At 34.5% G+C, this 22,538-nt stretch overlaps 1 protein-coding gene across 3 annotated transcripts in view; it reads right to left on the reverse strand.

Moving 5' to 3' along the window:
- Positions 1 to 237: 237 nt before the first annotated feature.
- RIF10 (polyribonucleotide nucleotidyltransferase) overlaps positions 238 to 22,538 on the reverse strand; it is a 49,765-nt gene continuing 27,464 nt past the window's right edge. For 2 of the 3 annotated variants that reach the window (XM_028074652.2, XM_085671106.1), the window contains 12 exons: positions 13,983 to 14,161; positions 8,485 to 8,668; positions 7,540 to 7,587; positions 7,250 to 7,322; positions 5,581 to 5,654; positions 5,394 to 5,501; positions 5,194 to 5,288; positions 4,568 to 4,631; positions 3,930 to 3,983; positions 3,798 to 3,839; positions 1,094 to 1,566; positions 238 to 607 (listed from right to left, as the gene is read on the reverse strand). In XM_028074652.2, the coding sequence (XP_027930453.1) occupies positions 1,213 to 1,566; positions 3,798 to 3,839; positions 3,930 to 3,983; positions 4,568 to 4,631; positions 5,194 to 5,288; positions 5,394 to 5,501; positions 5,581 to 5,654; positions 7,250 to 7,322; positions 7,540 to 7,587; positions 8,485 to 8,668; positions 13,983 to 14,161 (1,275 nt within the window). In that variant the 3' untranslated portion in view covers positions 238 to 607; positions 1,094 to 1,212. The remainder of the gene's footprint in view (positions 608 to 1,093; positions 1,567 to 3,797; positions 3,840 to 3,929; positions 3,984 to 4,567; positions 4,632 to 5,193; positions 5,289 to 5,393; positions 5,502 to 5,580; positions 5,655 to 7,249; positions 7,323 to 7,539; positions 7,588 to 8,484; positions 8,669 to 13,982; positions 14,162 to 22,538) is intronic. The other variant, XM_028074660.2, reaches the window with a different exon arrangement.

Below are 22,538 nucleotides of genomic sequence, written 5' to 3' on the forward strand. Positions count from 1 at the left end.
GCTATAGCAAGCTTGAAGATAGATAGAAAGGACTACAGATGCATCAGAATAATTCGTAGTCATCATTCACGTTTCAATTTCGTATACAAATCTTGCAAAATATTAAATATCTTATAACTTCTATAGTGACTATAAACGGATATCTCATTTGATGTACACTTTTAGGTACACATATTTTACTCTTAATTTTGAACAACATGAAATTAGCAGTTCATTCCATGTATCGAACAATTTGAATTATCGAAAATATCATAATTTTAATTGTTAACGTAAAAGAATACAATATAAATACAATGCAGTGTAAAGATTCGCCCCTCTCCCTTGTAATGATGAACTAAGATTTACATTTGATACCTCCAGAATAGGAGCTCACAAGAGGGAGTCATCACATAAAATAATTGAAAAAAAAACAAACTACAGAACAGGTTATAGATAGAGGTGTCATCGGGGGATAAAACACAAAAATTGCCATGATGTATTTGTGAGATGTACAGACCATACAGAGTACTCCTTTTCACCTTCCCAGCTTAAGCAAGATTATCTGCCTTAGAAAGAAGCAAGTCACATCATTTCCAAGTTTAGGCACCAGCTTGTTCCAAAAAGTTCACTGCCAATAAGATAAGGATCATCAATGGGCAAGTAAATTAACTCCGGAATAGATAGCATGCCACCAAAACCTGAATCATGTCTAGTTCTTAAAAAACAACTTTGGATCAGATACTTGCAATCAAAATAATTAGTGGTTGATTAGTTCTTAGATATAAGCAGAGTTCAACTTCGATCAAGGTGTAGAAATATCTTTGTAGATAACCGGAGTTTTAAGAAAGAGCAACAAAGTCCATGAAGTTCGTGGCCAGTGAGGAATATAAAACCATAAGTGGACAGACTGTTTCTATGATTTGAACCTGTGACCTTCCATTCACAAGTCAGAGCAACCTTCACAATAGTGTGGCCACTGCATAGCTAGTCACTTAACAGGGTTGAGCAGTTTGAGTACAGGCAATTTTCTCTTATTTATTTATTATTTATAGTGTTACCAATATAGATACCAATGCAACAAAATCTGCAGAGAATTGATATAGGTTGTTCATACCATTCACCTGTTAGTTTTAAAGAGCTTGCAGTTTCAGCCATCTTGTGCGTATGAAACCATTTTTTTTCCTAGCAAGCATCACTTGTCTCTGCTTTACTTGAAAATATATTTGCTCAGTTTTACGCCTCTCCACTAACCAAAGTGCTTTCATCATTGACAGACACACTACCAGCTGCTTTGTTGCTACTCTTCTTTGTTTTCTCTTTGTTAGTCAAAGGCTTATCCTGGGAAGAGTTGACCAATCTCCTGACAAACTTTTTAGATGGAAGTACTGAATCATCCTCTGAACTCCTTTTAGAAGAGGATGTGATTTTGGGAGTGCTAGAGTTGTCCTTAGACTTTTCAGGTGATTTTGATGAAGTTTCTGTGTCGTCAGCTAGTTCACCAGTAGACTGTTTAACATTTGAGTTATCTGGATTTGTATCAGGAAGCAGTGCTCGGTGACTCAGGCGCAGCTGGCCCTTTTCATTGATCTGCAGTGCATGCTTAAAATCATAAGACAGAATACCTATCTCACAATATGGTAAAATCAAATCAAAATCGTCAGATATTTGAAAATCAGGATAGAATATTCTAGATTTACTGTGCAGCAGTTTATCGGCAAGAGATCTCTAAATTAAAGGAAACGATATTCTATCTTGATCTTTTAACAAGATATAGTAAAACTTGACATAGTTCATACTTCATAAAGTGGGACTGGAACTAATGAAAAGTTGATTGACTGGACCAATTTTACCAATTTCAAAAAAAAAATAATAATAATCTGTAAAGAAGAATATAGAAAAAAAAAATTAAAGAAGTTTCAGTTAGTAATAATGTCTCATGTGTAATAGCTGACAAATAGATAACTGTGCCATAGTTAAGCAGAGTGTCAGAATCCATTACAACAGATCAACAATTCACAGAATTGTCTTTCAAAACACGCTTGCCAATAATGCTGCTTATGATTCTTAGCCCAATGCATAAATATAAGAAATGTATTCACTGATCAGAGTTCATAACTGCATCTATTATTCTATCAAGTACTGTTTAGCTCAGCTTCACTTCCACTTCAGAGAATGGGAAAGATGTATAAGATGTCTTGTATCGGCTACTGATAGATATATCGCGTTTTATGTTAATTAGGGAAACATAGTTTCTATTACAACAGACCAACAATTCACAGAATTGTCTTTCACAACACACTTGCCAATAATGCTGGTTATGATTCTTAGCCAAATGCATAAATATAAGAAATGTATTCACTGATCAGAGTTCATAACTGCATCTATTATTCTATCAAGTACTGTTTAGCTCAGCTTCACTTCCACTTCAGAGAATGGGAAAGATGTATAAGATGTCTTGTATCGGCTACTGATAGATATATCGCGTTTTATGTTAATTAGGGAAACATAGTTTCTATTACAACAGACCAACAATTCACAGAATTGTCTTTCACAACACACTTGCCAATAATGCTGGTTATGATTCTTAGCCAAATGCATAAATATAAGAAATGTATTCACTGATCAGAGTTCATAACTGCATCTATTATTCTATCAAGTACTGTTTAGCTCAGCTTCACTTCCACTTCAGAGAATGGGAAAGATGTATAAGATGTCTTGTATTGGCTACTGTTAGATATATCACGTTTTATATTAATTAGAGAAACATAATTTCTATTGTTTATTAGGAAAAAATAGACATTGTTTGACATTGGTAGATATTGATGATATTGTTTATTACAATATCTTTTATTTACCATATTTATATTTGGTTGTCATATATATTTGTGTCACTCTTTATTATAAATACATTATCCTATGTGTACGTTAGACACAAGGAAGATTAACCTTATACAGTTTTTCTCAATATTCAACAACTATGAATATGTAAAAAATACTATGTTTCTCAGAAAATACTCTCCCTTGGAACCACATGCTGGGATGAATTAGGCTTAGTTCATTTCTAATGGGTAAGTTAAAAGCTAAACATGTATTGCTGGAATTTATGGGACAGAAACTCGAGATCTGTTCATTCATATAAAGCGAATAACATTAAATATAGTGAAATTAATCACTGCTCTAAAGCTCCATTAAAACAACCACTTTTCTCTCCTAGTTCCTCCCTTTTCTTTTTAGTCATGGAGGCAGAACGAGCAAATGAGAGAGCAGAGCAGAAAGAATGAGGTAAGAAAATTCATACAAAATTACAGTCAAATTGTACTTTACATAACCTATCGTAACAGACTTCGTTTATAATTAAATCTTGTAAATATTTTAATTAGGATAAATTCAAGTTTCCTAATACTTGGTATATTTTAGTAAAGCCGTCATGTAGACTTTTATACATTGTAAAACCTTGAACAGTTGAATTGTCATCAATAATATTCCGAAATTTCAATACTATCCTTTCAAGTCCCTAGTTATCTAACCGTACCGCAATTACATGAAGACAATGTTATGATTACCTAACGTTTCTCGAAGCAAATAAAGCACAAATCATGTAGTCAATTGTTAATAGAATATTACAAACATCCTCAAATGAGAACATGTAAGTAATTCACTAAAATAACCCAGCAAATACGACAAACACCAAATGAAGGCTTAGCTTGGCTTAGTTCAATCACCATTAAGAAAGAAAAATGAGTTACTACAACATTGCATATAGACCGATTGGTAAATTTGAGCATCATTCATAACTAACAATGAGTAACATGACATACCTCTATAAGCTTTACATCAATGCGATCCCCCACCTTGAACACCTGCACGAATGCAAGTCAAATATTATCCCCGCATTATTTGCTTATGCGGTTAACTTTATTTGTAAAATGGAACCAAAAGAAAATGCTTACATCCTCTGCCTTTGGTAGCCAACCTGAACTCAGTTCACTGATATGACAAAGTCCCTACATAAAATAAGAAATGTTGGATATGGTTAGAAATATGAAAAATTTCTGATGATATTATTTTATAGAATATTTTAGAGTACTTAGCTGATCTCTTAGGATTTGGTATTCTTTTCTATAATTCATGATTTGTTTTCTTATTTAATTATTATCACTTTTTCATTGTATCTTATCTGGTTTGGCACTCTAATTTGTAGTGCCCTATTTACAACAATATATTATAGCTATGGTCAGGGGATTTATTTTTAATACACTCAACCCTTCTAATTATAGGAGTACAGATTTGTTCCATTTTAGTAGAAAATTTGATTTTTCTTTCCATTATTAGGATCCTGATTAATACATAAACTTTTATAGTTTAAACCTGCGTTGTATCCAAATAGTGGTCTAATAGTTTGAGATTTCCAGTCAACAAGAGAATTGCAAACATTAAAAAGAAAATGCTTTTTTATCACTCTAAAACATTTATAAGACTTAAGAAACAAAAACATACAACGATACAACTTCACTAGAAAACCCAAAATCGAATTATGTGTAAGAAGCAACTAAATGGTATCTGCTTCTAATTATATATGTTTATGTACCTCTCGTCCAGGTGCTATCTCTACAAAAACTCCATATGAAGCTATTGATTTGATTTCACAGTTCCTGAAGTATAGAAGGCAGCACAGTTACACATACAATTTATCAATAGTTCTCTTTTGCAAACAAATTCGAAAATAATTAATTAAAAAAGGAATATTCTTTGGCTAAATTATGTTTTTAATTTTAATATTATGATTTTTCATTGATCCCTTATTTTTAAGAGGCTGTAATTTAGTCCTCATAAATTTGCTTTTTCATTTCCCATATACTACCTTGGTTAGTCTGTCATTAATTTTGTCCGTTAAGTATTATTTTTTTCTTATTTTCTGGCCTCTCTAGATATTGTTAGATATATTGCAATATATTACCTATGTGTATTTTAGACACAAGGGAGATTTATTTTAAACCTAGTTTTACTATATTCAATAAATATCACACATTTTCTGTTTGGTCCCTTATCACACAAAACAAATAGAACCCTAACCAAGAGACTAAATGGGAATAAAAAAAGTAAAATTGAGGATTATCCGGGACCAGTTGGATGAATCATAATAAGGAAGAAATTTGTGAGAAAAAGAAAAAAAATGAGGAAACAAATATAATCAGAAAAAGAAGTGATAGCTACCTATATATATCACCAATAGTTGGAACCATCGCCAAACTACTTATAATAGCTTTAGACCTCTCTAAACTAGGCAAATCTTTTGCAAATATTTTCACCTGCAAAAGCCCAAGAAGACTTATTCATTGCACTGTATACCAATAGAATAGTTAACTGTAACAAATAATCAGGTAAAAGCATGTCGAAGCTGATTGTTCACGTACAGTGCCATTATCGTCCGCATCAATAGCTTCTACTCCAGATTCCTCAATAATGCTCTTGATTTTTTTCCCACCAGAACCAATTATAAGATTTACTCTATCCGGTTTTACCTATAAAAAATGTACGCGTGATAACCCATTGATGATTAAGTGATAGCCAACGAAGGAGAAAAAGGAAAGCAAGAAATACCTTCATAATGTGTATCAGAGGAGCATATTTGGAAAGCCTATTTGCCGGAGGAGGTGAGCAATTCGTCATTGCTTCTACATTAGGTAACAACAGGGAGAAAGATATTTAAGATGTCAACAATAATCAAAGAAAATTAATTTTAAAGTTAAAAAATATAAAAATGTTTTATTTGTTCTGTATTCACACATTTTATACTCCAAAGTTTCAACATTTGATTGATCTGACAAACTGCTGAGTACACAGAAGCCTGTTTATAGGCTATTCTGCTGAGTACCTAAAAATTACATTCTCTTCTCCTGAACTTTTCTCAAATGACTCTCGACCTCCATTTAGTTTTCAGTTAGACATTTACCTCTCTTGTGTTTAAATCAAGGCAATAAATTTATGCATATATATTATGATAATTTTTAGATTAGTTTTTCATTTTTAAAAGAGAAACATAAGAAAAAATGAAATGTTTTTCTCCAAAATCTAAAATTAGCTTATGCATAATAAGTTAATTAGTAGAAGTATTCTCCAATAACTTCTTCTAAATTCTTATTTTTAACTTGTGCTCAAATCAATTTAAGCTTATAGAAAAACTTCTTTAACTTGTTTTTACTTATTTAATTTAAGTCTATTACTCAACCGATTAAGTTGTTGAATATTGGAATACTGGATTAAGTTCTAGTTTATCAAACTAGGACTATACTCTAGATCCGAGTATATACCTTACTCAACAACATTCCTAGTTTGATAAACTAAAACTTAATCCAGTATTCCAATATTCAACAACTTGATCGGTTGAGTACTAGACTTAGAACCAAAATCCAATGATGAAGTATTTATCATTTTAGTAGAAAAAAGTGTAGTAACTGAATGTTTTTTCTTTTTTTGTTACTGAGTTTCACTCACGAAAGTCCAAAAGCCTATAATATACACCACTACCAGAGAGTACCTACCTAATTCTCTTTACTTTTATATTACTTTTATTTTAAACCTCTTACTTTGAAGAATTTTTCAAATGCACTTTCATTTGGTACTCAGATATCATCTATGAGAGTTCATCCTCAAGGAATCCAATGCTCAACAAGGAGACTTTGCTCCTTTGGCAACTCGCCCAACACTGCTCCACCTTTTGGTTAGAACACCCTAGAACTATTTATTTATTTGTATATTAAAACAATTTTCTCGCAAAAATAATTTGTATTGTTGTGTTTAATTTATTAATGCTTTTGTAGTAAAACTAAAGAGAATTTATTTTTTAAAATATTTTAAAAGTACTTTTCTTTTAGAAAAATGAAAAATATATAAAATATACTAATTAAAAACTACTTAAATAAAATATATGTGATGTAAAAAATGAAGGCTATAAAATATTTATGTGTGTAATTGACTATAGTAAGTTATAATTATTTAATTAAAACTTATTTTGATATATTGTTGGTGAAAGTACATGTTAATTCCCTGATTTTGAGATTAGCATCCATTCAACATTTGCCACCATAGAGTGATGGAAACAAAACATTGTTTTCTGTTTTAACTGCTGTTATAATAACACAAAACATTGCCACCATAAAGTTCAAGAAACAAACACACGTTCTACTTCTGATATAATACAATAAAATCTGACACAAACACAAATTCATTAACTGCAACATATATAGTAAAACTTGAATTTTAACTTTACCAAGTATATGCTTCCTGCCATCTCTTGCTTGTTGGAGTGCCTTTCTCATTATGGGTAAAGTGATTCCACCCACCTGCAACAATTAGCAAACACTAGCATAAAAAATGCAGATACAAAAGAAAATAACTTATTTAGGACAAGAAATGAACAAAAATAATGAGTAAAAGCTAGTTAATCAATACATAACAAATGTTCTCCCTTAAAAAAAGTAGCCTTTCAAAATACAAACAAACGAGAAAAGAGGAAGTAAGCGTATCAAGATATTGCATTAAAATGTTCATAATATTTACCTTAATGTCCATTTGAAATGCTGTTATGCCATCTTCATTTCCAGCAACCTGCATTTTATCATTGTTGTCAGAAAATAAGAGAAACATCTAATGATATGGTTTTTATATTCCGAAAATTTTTAAGTATCCTAGATGATTTCATGAGAATTATTCTTCTTTTATAATTTATGAATTGTTTTCTTATTCAATTAGAATCTTTGTAATTGTAGGCTTATTGATTCGAATCAAATTTGTTAAGAGATTGATATATAGGCATTGTATCAATCTTTGTATATGTCCAAATTATTTGCAGTTATTGTAAATATCCTATATAAAGTAGACTCCATTCTCTACACTCGACGCACAATTTTAGTTTGTCTTACACGTTTTGTCTCTTTCAACATGGTAACATACTGGTACCATCCTCTTTGACCCATTTTATCACTATTTCTTTGTTGAGTTCCCATAAAAAAAAGGAAATTGAAACTCCAACTAGTCATCTTTTTCTAATCAAGTTGCCAAATGTTCCTTGTCCGATTGACCCTTCTGTCTGTCATCCACAACCTCAAACAGGGACCATCATCATCAGCCACCCACTTTCCGGGCACATCTTCCCTGTCCGATTTGTTTTCTCATTTAATTAGGATCTTTGGAATTGTAGGCTTGTTTTATTAGAATCATCCTTATTGAAATGTTATTTATAGGCATATTATATCCTGTGTATAGGAATAAAATCTCCTATAATTATTTTTATTTAATGCAATCAACCAATGTCACGTACCCTGGATATGTGGTTTCAGCCTATCATGTCTAAATTTTCTGTCCTAACATTGCTAAAATATCTCTTGTGAAGTTATCTAAAAAAAGCAGACAGAAAAACATTGAACAAACCCAACTCCACAAATAATATTGAAATAATGTAGTGAAAAATTACGTATCACAAGTTCAATGATGTAAAATCAAAACCTTGAAATCCATATCTCCAGATGCATCTTCAGATCCAACTATGTCAGACAGAATAAGCGGAGTTCCATCTCCACCAAATTCCTTGGTGTCCAGTACCATACCCATTGCAATTCCAGCAATGGAACACTTAATAGGAACCCCAGCATCTTGCAATGCTAAGATACCTCCACAAACAGAAGCCATGCTATAATAAAATAAAAAAATTGATATTAAACATGGAAACTTTAAAAGCTATGTAAGAGAAAAGAACAGTAGTATATTTTGCAAACGTATAAAGTAAATAGGATTACTTGTAATTGTCTGTTATATTTAGTAGGATATTAAATGCATAACTAGAAATTGGTAGAACTGGAAGTTATTAGTTGTAGAAGATTCTAGAGATTTCTTTGTATTGATTACTTTAGATTTAGAGTTCTCTATATATAAAGGCTAATGTACCACTTGAAATGAATCGATTTGAATAAAAATCCTCTTTCTTTCATATTAATTCTTTCTAGTATAATACAAATTTCCAAAGATATTTCCTTGTTTAATAGAATCAAATCATATCTTTAACACTCTCCCTCCAACTGACACATCTATCATGAGTCAAGCTTGTTAGAAATGTCATCCACAGACCCCCTTAAGAAACTTGGTGAACATGTCAGCTAGTTGGCTGTTGGGGCTAACAAAGCTTCACATAATGTGGGAAGGTATATGAATATGACATGTTAAGGAGCCAGTGGCATATGGTGATAATTGCTTGAGTCAGCCAGCATAGTGGCTGCCAGAGAAGGGGCAGCTCACAGTTTTGCATTAAAGGTTAGAGGAGGAGGCAAAAAATGCCAGCTCACAGTTTTCCAGAAGTTATGGCAGCTACTTCAGAGCAAAAATGCTCAAAGAGTGCACCGAGGAGAGCAAACACCTGAAGAGATAATTGTTAAAAGGGAATGGGAGAGGAAGTAGCTGCCATGAAGACAATGGGCTTTGCCCATGCAACACGTTGAACAAAATGTATGGTTTTTCTCATTAGAAAATAGGATATTACAATGTAGTACAATTTTCATAACATGACTATCAGGATGACCTAATCGCAGATGCCCGGTACAATCAAAGCTAGGAGAAACTCTTAGGTTTAGAAGAAAATAATTTCTCTCCTATTCTGTTTCATTATAAACATCCACTATATAAATAAATATATATATATATATATATATATATATATATATATATATATATGTATATGTATGTGTGTATGTACACATTGATTGGATAATTTACAAAAAAAATTCTAGGAAATATATCGTTGAGTGTAGAGATATTTAGGATGTTTTAGATTTTATTCCTATTTATTTTAATTCTATATACAGCCAATATACATAATTAAAACTAATAGGAATAAAATCTAAAACTTCCTAAAATATTTCAACAGAAACAAAAACATTATTCCCATCAACATTCATACTTGAAGTGCAAACAAAACCAGATTGAGTAGGCACCAACTGAAGAGTTGGAAAAAGATTGGAAGTGTCAGAAGCTAACATACTTACATTCATAAGTCACAAAAATTCAGTCTTGTAGAAGAAGACCTTCGAGAATAGCAACATGTTCTTAATAATGAGAAACCAAATAGGCAATGAAAGTAAAAAAGAATCAACCAATTCTTTGATATGGAGCATCTACTACAAGACAACGATATCATTGCATGTATTAGCCCAAAGTGTTGGCAATTAGTGTGCTTGTGCACATGTTTGCCTTTGGAAGTGATCATGCAACTTATTGGAAAGCTCATGGTAGTGAATGCAATTGAGAACCCTAGTACTGAACAGAAAAGTTCCTTACAGTTGGCTATCTTGTGACATTGTAATAATTTGACGAGTGAGAAGAGAGAATTAGATTTCTGAATTTTCCTACGTCTCGCTTAGAAAAGTGATCTAATTATAATAGGTTAAGTACTAAACTGTTACATGATCGACTATATCATCCTCATTTGTCAAATTAAAAGAAAATGTTTCTTGAACTTAGTGGTCTCCAGACCTTGGAATGTGAGTCATGTCAAGTGGAAAAACATGTTAGATCTACCTTTCCTAAAAGGTATGAATCAAGGTGCAATTCTAGTTTCTCTATTATCTATTATGATATTTGGGAACCTAGTTGTGTCTCATCTTTTGGTTTTAAGTATTTTTTAAGTTAATTGATGAATATTCGAGATGCACTTGGGTTTATCTCATGACAGGTCGTTCTAAATTGTTACCCATATTCACATTTTTTTAAATGAAATCAAGAATCAATTCGGTCAAGTAATGAAAATCTTAAGAAGTAATAATGCCAAAGAGTATTTCTCATCTAATTTTTCTGCAGTCTTAAGTTCACATGGTATATTACATCAGTCCACTTGTCTTCATATACCACGACATAATGGTATAACAGAAAGGAAAAATAGACACTTAGTTAAGACTACTTGTATCCTATTACTTGGTGCACATATTGGGGGCATGCCATCCTAACTACATGTTTTCTTATTAAGAGGATGTCATCCTCCTCTCAATAATAAGGTTCCTTTTTTCATTCTATTTCCAAATGACCCTCTCTTTCACATTTCTCATCGTGTATTTAGTTCTGTATGTTTTGTTCATGATATGTCTCTAGGATTAGACAAACTATCTGCTCGTGCTATCAGATGTGTCTTTTTGGACTATTGACGACTTCAAAAAGAATATCAATGTTACTCTTTTGAAACCAAGAAGTACTACATGTACGTCCATGTTACATTCTTTGAACAAACTCCTTACTTCTCTCCATCTGTTCAAGATGTTCATGTCACATACATCAGGTCCTTCCTGTACCAGTAGTTGAGCACAGTATTCCAAGTGTCTCTATCAACCCCAGTCTTAATCAGAGTCCTCCTGAACCATCATCTCCACTTATTGATATCCTCCTACACAGGACCCCAATGGATAGTCAGTTATCCAAGAACAAGGTGAATCGCCTATTTCAAATTCTTCTCCCTCATCACTCAATGTTATGACTCTTGGTGAAGATGATTCAAGAAGGCCAATTGCTCTAAGAAAAGGTACTCGTCCCACTTGAAACCCACATCCTATTTATAATTTTCTTAGTTATCACAGATTGTCGCATTGCTATTGTTCCTTTCTATCCTCAATGTCCTATGTTGTTGTTTCCAAAAATATGAATACTTGATTATCCTGGACAACAACAAGCCATGATTGCAAAAATGTAGGCTCTTGACCAAAATAATATTTGGGAGCTAGAGCCCTTTCCACCAGGCAAAAAGACAATTGGATGTCGATGAGTGCATGCAGTTAGAGTCGGCCCTAATAGTGAAGTTGATCGGCTAAAAACCCGGTTAATTGCAAAGCGGTACACTCCGGTTTATGGCCTTGATTATTGTGACGGTTTCTCTCCCGTGACCAAGATGACTACTATTTTCATCTCTTCTTTGCAATGACAACAATTCGTCACTGGTAACTTCATCAATTGGATATAAAAAATGCCTTCCTCTATGGTGATCTTGAGAAAAAAGTTTACATAGAGCAACCTGTTGGGTTTGTTGCTCAAGGGTGCTCTTGATATCATACAAGAAACAAATATTGCAGACTAGTAGACAGTCTTATGGATTCAAATCAGAAATTAACAAGTGAAGATGGTAAATTATTCTCCAATCTAGAAAGATATAGGAGGCTGATTGGAAAACCGATTTATCTTCCTATTACAAGGCTAGCTTGTTAGTCAGTTTATCAGGGTCCATATGTTGGTCATTTGAATGCTATCATTCGCATTATATAGTACCTCAAAAAGGCTCTCGGGCTAGGTTTGTTATACGAAGATAGAGGAAGCGTTCAAGTCTCTGGGCACTGTGATGCAAATTAGGTAGGTTTTCCTAGTGACAGACAATCTGCTACTGGATAAAGTGTTTTCCTTGAAGGAAAAAATATTTCCTGGAAAAGTAAGAAACAAAATATAGTGGCCCGATCGACTGTTGAAGTTGAATATAGGACAATGGCATCACTAATGTATGAACTTATATGGGTGAAGCAGTTCCTTCAAGAGCTTAACTTTTGTGACATCCAGAATATGAAGATGTATTGCTATAATCAAGTTGCTCTCCACATTGCATCAAATCCAGTGTTTCACGATAGAACTAAACATATAAAAATTGATTGCCATTTTATTCGGAAAAAGTTGTTGACAAAAAAAGTATGTACTGAGTTTGTTGGATCAAATGACCAACTCGCAGATGTGTTGACGAAGTCCTTAAGAAGATCTCAGATTGCGTTTATTTGTTCCAAGCTTGGTACATACAATTTGTATGCTCTAGCTTAAGGGAGAGTGATGCAATAATTATTTATGTATGCTGGTGTAATCATTAAGTCAAGTACGGAGTAGTGTGTTGGGAAATCTCTTCCAACTGTACCTAGCTATGTGCCTACTGTATCAACTCTTTATCATGATATATAGAAGACCATAAGAGGGGTCCTTTAAGCCCTCCAAAATATATTTTCTGTGTTAATCTTAAGTATAATAACAGCGATTACAAAGATTATAAATAACTACTACTAATGCTTCCTATGGTACATCAAACTAAGCTACACACAATACCTAAGCTACTTGGAAGAGTAATACTGAATAAATGCTCCTATTTCCAACAATGGGTGCTCCGTCTTGCAAAAGACATGTGAAAAAATGTATAGGAAGTAAGCAATAACTATAGAATTACTTTTCTTGATCTAAAAAAGAAGCAATACATTGGTATTTACAAGAAAAAAAAATCCTAATAGAAGGAAATAGATATTCTGAAATAAAGGAATTAAATCTCCAAACATAAAGACTCTAAATCTGGAGCACACCTACTAAATAAACTCCTAATCCCAATCCCTTAATTTTAGGGATTACTTACAAATTTATATTTATTATCGATCAATCTATATTTATTTTACAGTAAATGTGCAATATTTACACCCATATTTCAACAAGACAAGTGCTAGATTTGGGTTAGAACATCTATAAATATTTAATCAACGATATTAAAGCTGATTAGAATAGATCAAACAGTAATTATTAATTTATTAGGCCAGATATTAGTTTCTGATTAGCACCAATAAGAGTCAGTTTGGACAAGTTTCTCCATAAAATCCTTGACTAGAAAAAAGAAAAAATGAACTTAGCTTCTCCATAAAAGTTAATTTGTAGAAGCTCTCTCGTATAGCCTCTATAATTTTTTTTTTTTTATTTTTCACTTGTGCATGGTCTAGTTTTAGCTTATGGAGAACTCAAATTCATTTTTCCCTTCCTATTCTTCTCTCCTAAGAAGCTTGTCCATACAGACCTAAGTCTTGTAATTACTCTAATTGAAAATTAAACTATAAGTACCAGAACATGTGTAGCCCAACAAGCATTTTCATTCAATCTTCATATTTTTTTAGAATAATCATGGCAAATGACAAAGAAATAAAGAAAATTGGAAGCTGAAAATGGAAAGAAGAAAAAAAAGACCTCACCTTGAAGAGCCATTGCTTTCTGTGATAGTACTCTCAACACGTATAGTGTAAGGGAAATCATTTTCAGAAGGTAAAATTCGTTCAAGGGATCTCTCAGCAAGCATTCCATGACCAATTTCTCTTCTGCTTGGGGCACCAATCCGGCCAACTTCCCCAACACATGAAGGAGGAAATGAATACTGCAAAATTTAAGAGGTAGACAATAACTATCATACTGATATTAAAGGGAAAAAATAAAAAAAATATAGATCTCAAATTCTTTTTAGTACACAATGTCCCACAAGAGCAAGAAGCTTAGGGTGAAGACAAGGTTGGATTTTGTCATATTAAAATCTAGTTTGCATGCGATGAATACCCGAGAATGACACTCTTGGAACCCAAACTTTAGCTTGTTTGAGTTGTAGTGTTTGAGACAGGCACATCCAAAATATTTGAGAAAGTCATACTTCAGTCCTTAAAGTTGAGAGGAGCAATAAACAATAACAAGATCTGACACTCTAGATAACATATTGAATATACAGAGAAAGAGAGAGAAAATGAAAGTGTATGATTGTGTTATTATGCATAGAATGATTATGACGTCAAGGTTTTCGTGTACACTACATATATTAACAGCCTAACAAAAAGTTTTAGCTACATCATCTTAGTGTATAGGACAAATGCCACTCTTAGCACAGTTGTCACTCCTTTGTAATACCAAACTTCTATATAAGAAGTGTTGCCTTGCATTGTAAAGCTTGACTACAAATAGACAATAAAATAGTTATACAATCTTAATTCTTCTATCATCTTTTCTCTGTTTTCTTTCTATTACGGTATTCAAAGCTTGAAAGATCCATCAATGGAGTTATCTCTAAATTTTGTATTCTCCACCTCTGCTATTTTGAGAAATTGAGTGATTCCAACTTTCTTTTGTGGAGGCAACAAGTTGAATCGATGATTAACGTGCATAAACTTCAACGATTTGTTGTCAACCCAATTGTTCCATAGCATTTTCTTAATGAGGATGATAGTGAGGAAGGACATGCAAATCCAGCATACAGTAATTGGGAATGTTGAGAATAAAGAAAATAGGGATTGAGATTAATCTCCCTTGTGTATAAATCACACATAGGGTAATCTATTTATAATAGAGAGAGGTACAAGTAAAAAGAGTAACTGAAAATAAAAGGATTAAATAGAAGATATTGTTTGATATTATGGTTATCAATATCTAACAATATCTTAATAATATCAAACAATATCTAACACTCCCCCTCAAGCTGGAGCATACAAATCGTATGTGTCAAGCTTGTTACAAATATAATCAATTCTAGGCCCCCGTAAAGACTTAGTAAAAATATCTGCTAACTGATCACTTGAGTTAACAAACTCAGTCTTGATGTCTCCAGACATAACCTTTTCCCGAACGAAATGACAATCAATCTCAATGTGTTTGGTCATCTCATGAAAGATAGGATTAGAGCTAATATGAAGAGCAGCCTGATTGTCACACACAGTGTCATTTGAGTAACATCTCCAAATTGTAACTCTTGAAGCAATTGTTTGAGCCAAACAAGTTCACAGGCAGCTGAGGCCATAGCTCTATATTCTGCTTCTGCACTGGATCTTGCTACAACACTCTGTTTCTTACTTTTCCACGAGATCAAGTTACCACCAATGGAGACACAATACCCAGATGTAGACCTTCTATCAGAAGGAGATCCTGCCCAATCAGCATCTGAATAGCAAACAACTCTTGTATGGTTATTAGAACCATATAACAATCCTTTTCCAGTAGATTTTTTAATATACTTCAAGATGTGAATGACTGCATTCCAATGATCTTCACATGGAGAATTAAGAAATTGGCTTACCACACTGACTACAAAGGAAATGTCAGGATGAGTAACGGTAAGATAATTCAATTTCCCAACCAATCATCTATACTGCTCAGGATCAGATATAGGCTCCCCCTGATTTGGTAGAAGTTTAGTATTAGGATCCATGGGTGTATCAACAGACTTTGAACTCATCAACCCAGTTTCCTCCAGAATATCCATGGCATACTTTCTCTGAGATATAACAATACCATCATTAGACTGTGCCACCTCAATACCCAAGAAATATCTGAGTTTGCCAAGATCTTTGGTCTGAAAATGGTGACAGATATGTTGTTTCAATTGAGAGATGCCATGGTTGTTACTCCCTGTAAGAACGATGTCATCAACATATACTATCAAGTAAACACATCCAGCACTCGAGTGTTGATAAAAGACAGAATGATCTCCTTCACACCGAGTCATACCAAATTGCTGAACAACATTGCTAAACTTTCCAAACCAAGCCCGAGGAGATTGTTTTAGGCCATATAGAGATTTGCGAAGACGACATACCATCCCAGAAGAATCCTCCTGAGCAACAAATCCAGGAGGTTGCTCCATATAGATTTCTTCTTGCAAACCACCATTGAGGAAAGCATTTTTAACATCTAGTTGATAAAGAGGCCATTGTTGAAGAGCAGCCATGGCGATAAATAAACGAACAGAAGTCATCTTTGCCACGGGGAAAAAGTATCTTCATAATCCAACCCAAAAATTTGAGTATAACCTTTGGCTACAAGACGAGCTTTGAGGCGATCAATAGTACCATCAGGTCCAACTTTGATAGCAAACACCCAGCTGCAACCAACAATAGATTTCCCAGATGGCAACGGGACCAGTTCCCAAGTTCCACTATTATGAAGAGCACTTAATTCATCTGCCATGGCCTGACGCCAACCAGGATGGGCTAAAGCATCACAGACAGTTTTTGGAATGGTCACAGAAGAAAGAGAAGAAAGACATGTATAAAAAGGTAATGACAATCGATGATAACTTAAAGCAATATAATGGGGAGAGGGATTACGGGTAGAACGCATAGCTTTTCGGAGGGCAATGGTAAGGTCAGACTCAGGTGTCAGAGCCGGAGGAGACAGAGTAGTTGGTACTGGAGTGGAGTCACATGGTGGTGGTTGTGATCGATTACGGCGACTATAAACCTGAAGAGGTGGTGGAGGAGCAGGTGACTGTGGAGCAGGAATCGAGGGTGAAGAAGACACAGTAAGAGGGTCACAAACAATAGAAACATTAAAGGTATTAGAAGAGTTGTTAGGATTGGATGGAGTCAGAGGTGAAGATTGACTTTTAAAATAAAGGGAGAACTCATTAAAGGTGACATATGCAGACACAAAATAACGGTTAAGAAAAGGAGAAAAACATTTGTATCCTCTTTGTGATCTTGTAAACCCTAAGAAAACACACTTATGTGATCTAGGAGAAAGCTTGTCAAGACCAGGACTAAAATTATGAACAAAACATGTAGATCCGAAAACTCTTAAAGGTAAGGGATGAAGAGGTTCATGAGGGAATAAAATGGAATGAGGTATGTTATTCTTTAAAACCGAAGAAGTCATACGATTAATAAGATAACAGGCAGTAAGAATGGCATCACCCCAAAAATGTTCAGGAACCTCACCATGAATTAAAAGAGTGCGAGTGGTTTCCATAAGGTGTCTATTTTTACGTTCAGCTACACCATTTTGTTGAGGGGTATAAGCACAAGAAGTTTGATGCAGAATGCCGTGAGAAGCCATAAATTGTTTGAAAGAATGAGAAAGATATTCACGGCCATTATCACTACGCAAAACTCTAATAGAAACACCGAACTGAGTTTTAATTTCATTAAAAAAAGATTGAAAGATATGAAATAATTCCGAACGATGTTTCATTAAAAATAACCAAGTGCATCTGGAATAATCATCAATGAAAGTAACAAAGTATTGAAAACCTAAAGTAGACTTAACGCGGCTAGGACCCCAAATGTCAGAGTGAACCAAGGCAAAAGGGGACGAAGCATCACGTGTGACACTACGAGGAAAAGAAGTACGAGTATGCTTGCCTAATTGACACGACTCACAATCCAAACGAGACAACTTGGACAAGGCAGGGACAAGCTGTTGTAACTTGGCAAGGCTTGGATGACCTAACTGAGCATGAATAAGAGAGGGAGACTCCATAACTGCACCAACGTGTGTAGAGGGACGAAGATGATAAAGACCATGAGACTCATATCCTGTGCCAATCACTTGTTTCGAACTCCGGTCCTGTAAACAGATAGAATTGTTGGTAAAAGAAACAACACCATCAAGAGAACGAGTTAGGCGACTGATGGACAACAGGTTAAAAGGAGACCCAGGGACATAAAGAACATTATCAATGGTTAAAGAAGGAAAAAGTTTAACACTGCCAACACCATGAGATGAGACTCTAGAACCATCAGCCAGTGTAACAGAAGGTAAAGGATTAGTAGAGGATAAAGAAGAGAACAAAGATTTGTTACCAGTAATATGATCAGTGGCTCCTGAATCAAAAACCCAAGGACCAGGAGAAGAAGATTGAGTCAGACCAACAAAAGATGTACTGAAAGAGGCAGCGAAAGACGCCATGGAGGAATTGGAAGAGATGCGGCTTCGAATGGCGCGTGAGGGACGATCAGAACTGTATGGTCGCCGGTCGAAACTAACACTCCGGCGACGACGACTCGGCGGCGACGGTGGTGGCGGCTTCGACAGTGGCTCCGACGACGGCTCCGGCAGCAGCTCCGGCAGTGGCTCCGTCAACGGCTCCGGCAGCGGCTCCGGTGGCAGCAGCTGCGGTGGCAGCAGGGGCGGAGGCAGCGATAGCAAAGAAAAAAAAAAAAACCTTAAGCTCTAGATACCATGTTGAGAATAAAGAAAATAGGGATTGAGATTAATCTCCCTTGTGTATAAATCACACATAGGGTAATCTATTTATAATAGAGAGAGGTACAAGTAAAAAGTGTAACTGAAAATAAAAAGATTAAATAGAAGATATTGTTTGATATTGTGGTTATCAATATCTAACAATATCTTAATAATATCAAACAATATCTAACAGGGAACAAGATCAAATACTTTATTCATGGCTTCAATCTACTCTTTCTTCATTTTTTTTATCTCGGTTGATCGATTGTATTCACTCATATCAGCTTTGGGAGCAGCCTCACGAATATTTCTATAAACAGACACATGCGAAAGTGCGACAATTGCGAATTAAATTTCGGACTACGACACTTGAACAGAAGTCGATGATTGAGTTTCTTCTTCGAGTCAAGGGTACTTAGATGCTATTGGTGCTTGCAGTGATCCAATTCTTCCTCGTGAACACTTAGATGCTATTATTGAAAGCTTACCATAAGAGTATGGTTCGGTAATTTATGTTATTGAGAGCAATTTTGATCTTTTTCCTCGCGTCTACAAAAGTTTAAGGGAAAGTTAATTGAATCTCCAATTAACATTGCTCATGAATGTTTATCACTAGACTTATCCCGCCGATTCAAACAATTTTCGTTCTCAAAATCAGGACTCTACCAACAATTATCCTACAAATCACAATAGTACTAGTCATGCTGGCAACTTGGATCATAACAATTATTCCAATTATTCTCGTGGTAGTGGTGGTTCTGGCCATGGAACCAATCGTGGTCGCGACAGGAATGGTAGATTCCAATTATTCTCAGTATGCCAATTTTCAATGTCAAGTGTGTTTTAAATTTGGCCACATAACAGTTGTTTGTCATTATCGGTATGATTCTGACTATCAACTGCACTCATTCCTTAGCCTTCAAGAACCATTGTTCTTTAGTAGTGTACAAGATGCTCGACAAAATGTGTCATAGAACAAGAGCTCTTATCCAAGTGCTATGTTTGTTAATTTTGAAAATCATAATCTCAATCTCACTCATGGATTCTCAAAACATTCAACCATTGGAACCATTTGAAGGCCCTAACCAGATTTACATAGGCAATGACCAAGGTCTTCCAGTTCGATGCTCAAGATCCACAAAAATAATTTCTCCTTTGTCTTCTAGTGTTTCTCTTGTTCCTAATTAGTTGGTAAATGTGCCTTCCATCACTAAGATTTTAATTAGTGCCAATAAGTTTTCTAAAAAAACAATAAGTGTTGCTTCGTGGCTCCTTAAATTCTAAGGGTCTTTATGTTTTTCCAAAACTTCAAGTTTGCAATTGTACTGCTCCATCTTTCTCTGCTTACTCATTTTTGCATCATGATAACCATACCTCTGTTGATCGTTCAAATGTACCATGTTCTTCTTTTGTAAATTCACAGTTCAAAGAGCATGTTGCTCTTAGTTCTCAGACATTATGGCATCTTAGACTAAGTCATACCAATTCCAATGTACTGGAAATTGTTATAAATACTATAATATTCCTATCTCTAATAAAAATGTGAGTTCTGTTGTGTTGGAAAATTGCACAAATTGTCATCTTCCTTATCTCAAACTATTTACTGTACTCCTCTTGAGCTTATTTATAGTGATTTGTCAAGTCCTGCTCATGTTTTGTCTACTAATGCTTTCTCCTATTACTTAAGTTTTGTTGATGCCTTTTCCAAGTCTAAAATATAGTGTTTTTCAACAGTTTAAAGCCATGGTTGAACTGCAATTTGATACTAAAGTAGAAACTGTTCAAACAGTTTGGAGGAGTGAGTTTAGACTTCTTACTCAATTTTTTCATACTCATGGTATAATACATCAGTTGATTTGTACTCATACTCACCATCAGAATGGAGTTGTAGAGACAAGACAAAACATAGACATATTGTTGAGTTAGGTCTTACTCTTCTAATACAAGCTTCTTTTCCTTTGAAGTTTTAGGGCTTTGCTTTTCAAACCTTTGTTTATTTCATCAACAGGTTGCCATCTTTACCACTGCAGTTTAAAGTTCATTTTACTGTTTTTGTTTAATAAGTCTCATGATAATAATTTTCTCAGGAATTTTGGTTGCTCATGTTATCCTTTCTTGATCCCTATAATAAAAATAAACTGGAGTTTCGTTTTCATAAATGTGTATTTCTCGGCTATTCCACTTCTCATAAAGGTTATAATTGTTTGTCACCAAGTGGTTGGTAGGATGTATTTTTCGAAGGATGTTGTGTTTAATGAGTTGAGATATCCTTTTAATGACATGTCTCTCTCTTCTCAGTCTAATAATTCATATGATGTTGACTGTTTAACTCCTGCCACTATTCATGTTATTTTTCCTACTGCCAAAGCTTCTTCTCACTCTTCTCTTGACACCACTAGACATACTGTTGTTCCTAATATTTCTAATTCATCATCTCCTTCTGGTGCATATTCCTCTACATCTCATCTCAAGGTCCTTTGTCTGCTTCATCATCTCAGTCTCTTAATTCTCTTCCCAGGATAACCTTACATGTCCATCCCATGCAGACTAGATCTAATTATGGTAATTACAGACCTAAAATTCAATCTTCTCTTCTTTTGGCACATAAAACTGTGAAACAAGCTCTTCCTGATTCTCAATTGTTGCCTGTCATGAAACAAGCTCTGAATTTGAGACTTTTATTGCTAATAAACCATGGGATCTTGTTTCTCTTCCTAGTGGTAGACATACAGTGGGTTGTAAATAGGTTTTTTGGATTAAAGAGAATGTTGACAGTTCTGTCAACAAATATAAAGCCCGGTTAGTGGCTAAGGGATTTAATCAAGATGCTGGTGGTGATTTTAATGAGACTTTTTATCCTATTACCATCCGCTTGGTAATTACTCTTGCTCTTACAAATAAATGGGAATTGTTTCAACTCGATGTTAACAAAGTCATTTATGGTCTCAAGCAAGCCCCAAGACAGTGGTTTCATAGGCTTCAGGAGAACCTTCTTCAGCTTGGGTTTCCTGCCAGTAAATGTGATCCCTCTCTGTTTGTGTATAATGCAAACAAGCATACTGTATATATCTTGGTTTATGTAGTTGGTATCATAATTATTGGCAGTTCTATTTCTCTGGTACAGCAGCTCATTTCTCAGCTTCATTCTAATTTTTCTATCAAACAGTTGGGAAAGTTAGACTATTTTCTTGGTATTGAAATAAAACCAATGCTTGATGGTTCTCTTCTTTTAACCCAAAGCAAGGATATTAGAGATCTCTTAAAAACAACCAAGATGCATCAGGCTCAGTTTGTTTCTTCCCCCATGACAGCTCATTGCAAACATACTAAAGATGACTCAAATGATTTTCATGATCCTTCTTTTTATAGATCAGTTCTGAGTGCTCTTCAATATGTTACAGTTACTCGACCCGAGTTGAGTTATGTTGTGAATAAAGTGTCAGTGCTTCTCTGGATTTTCACTTGCTGGCAGTTAAGCATATCATGGGATACTTGAAAGGCTCAATTCATTATGGATTACGTCTTCAACCTGCTTCTTTTTCACAGTCCTTTTCAATAAAGGCTCTGTGATTCTGATTGGGCTTCAGACCTAGATGATAAACGCTCTACTTCAGGTGCTGCTATTTATTTTGGTCCAAATCTGATTTCTTGGTGATCAAAGAAACAGTATGTTGTTAGATCTTCGACTGAAGCTGAATTTCGCTGCTTGGCTAGTGCTGCTGCTGAAATAACCTGGATACAAATGCTGCTCATTGAATTATCTGTCTCTTCTCTTGTCCCAGCTCTGTATTGTGACAACCAAAGTGCAGTTG

The sequence above is a fragment of the Vigna unguiculata genome, chromosome 1 (genome assembly GCF_037176805.1).
Source record: "Vigna unguiculata cultivar grain cowpea cultivar isolate G323 ecotype 2 chromosome 1, ASM3717680v1, whole genome shotgun sequence".
Classification (NCBI taxonomy): Eukaryota; Viridiplantae; Streptophyta; class Magnoliopsida; order Fabales; family Fabaceae; genus Vigna; species Vigna unguiculata.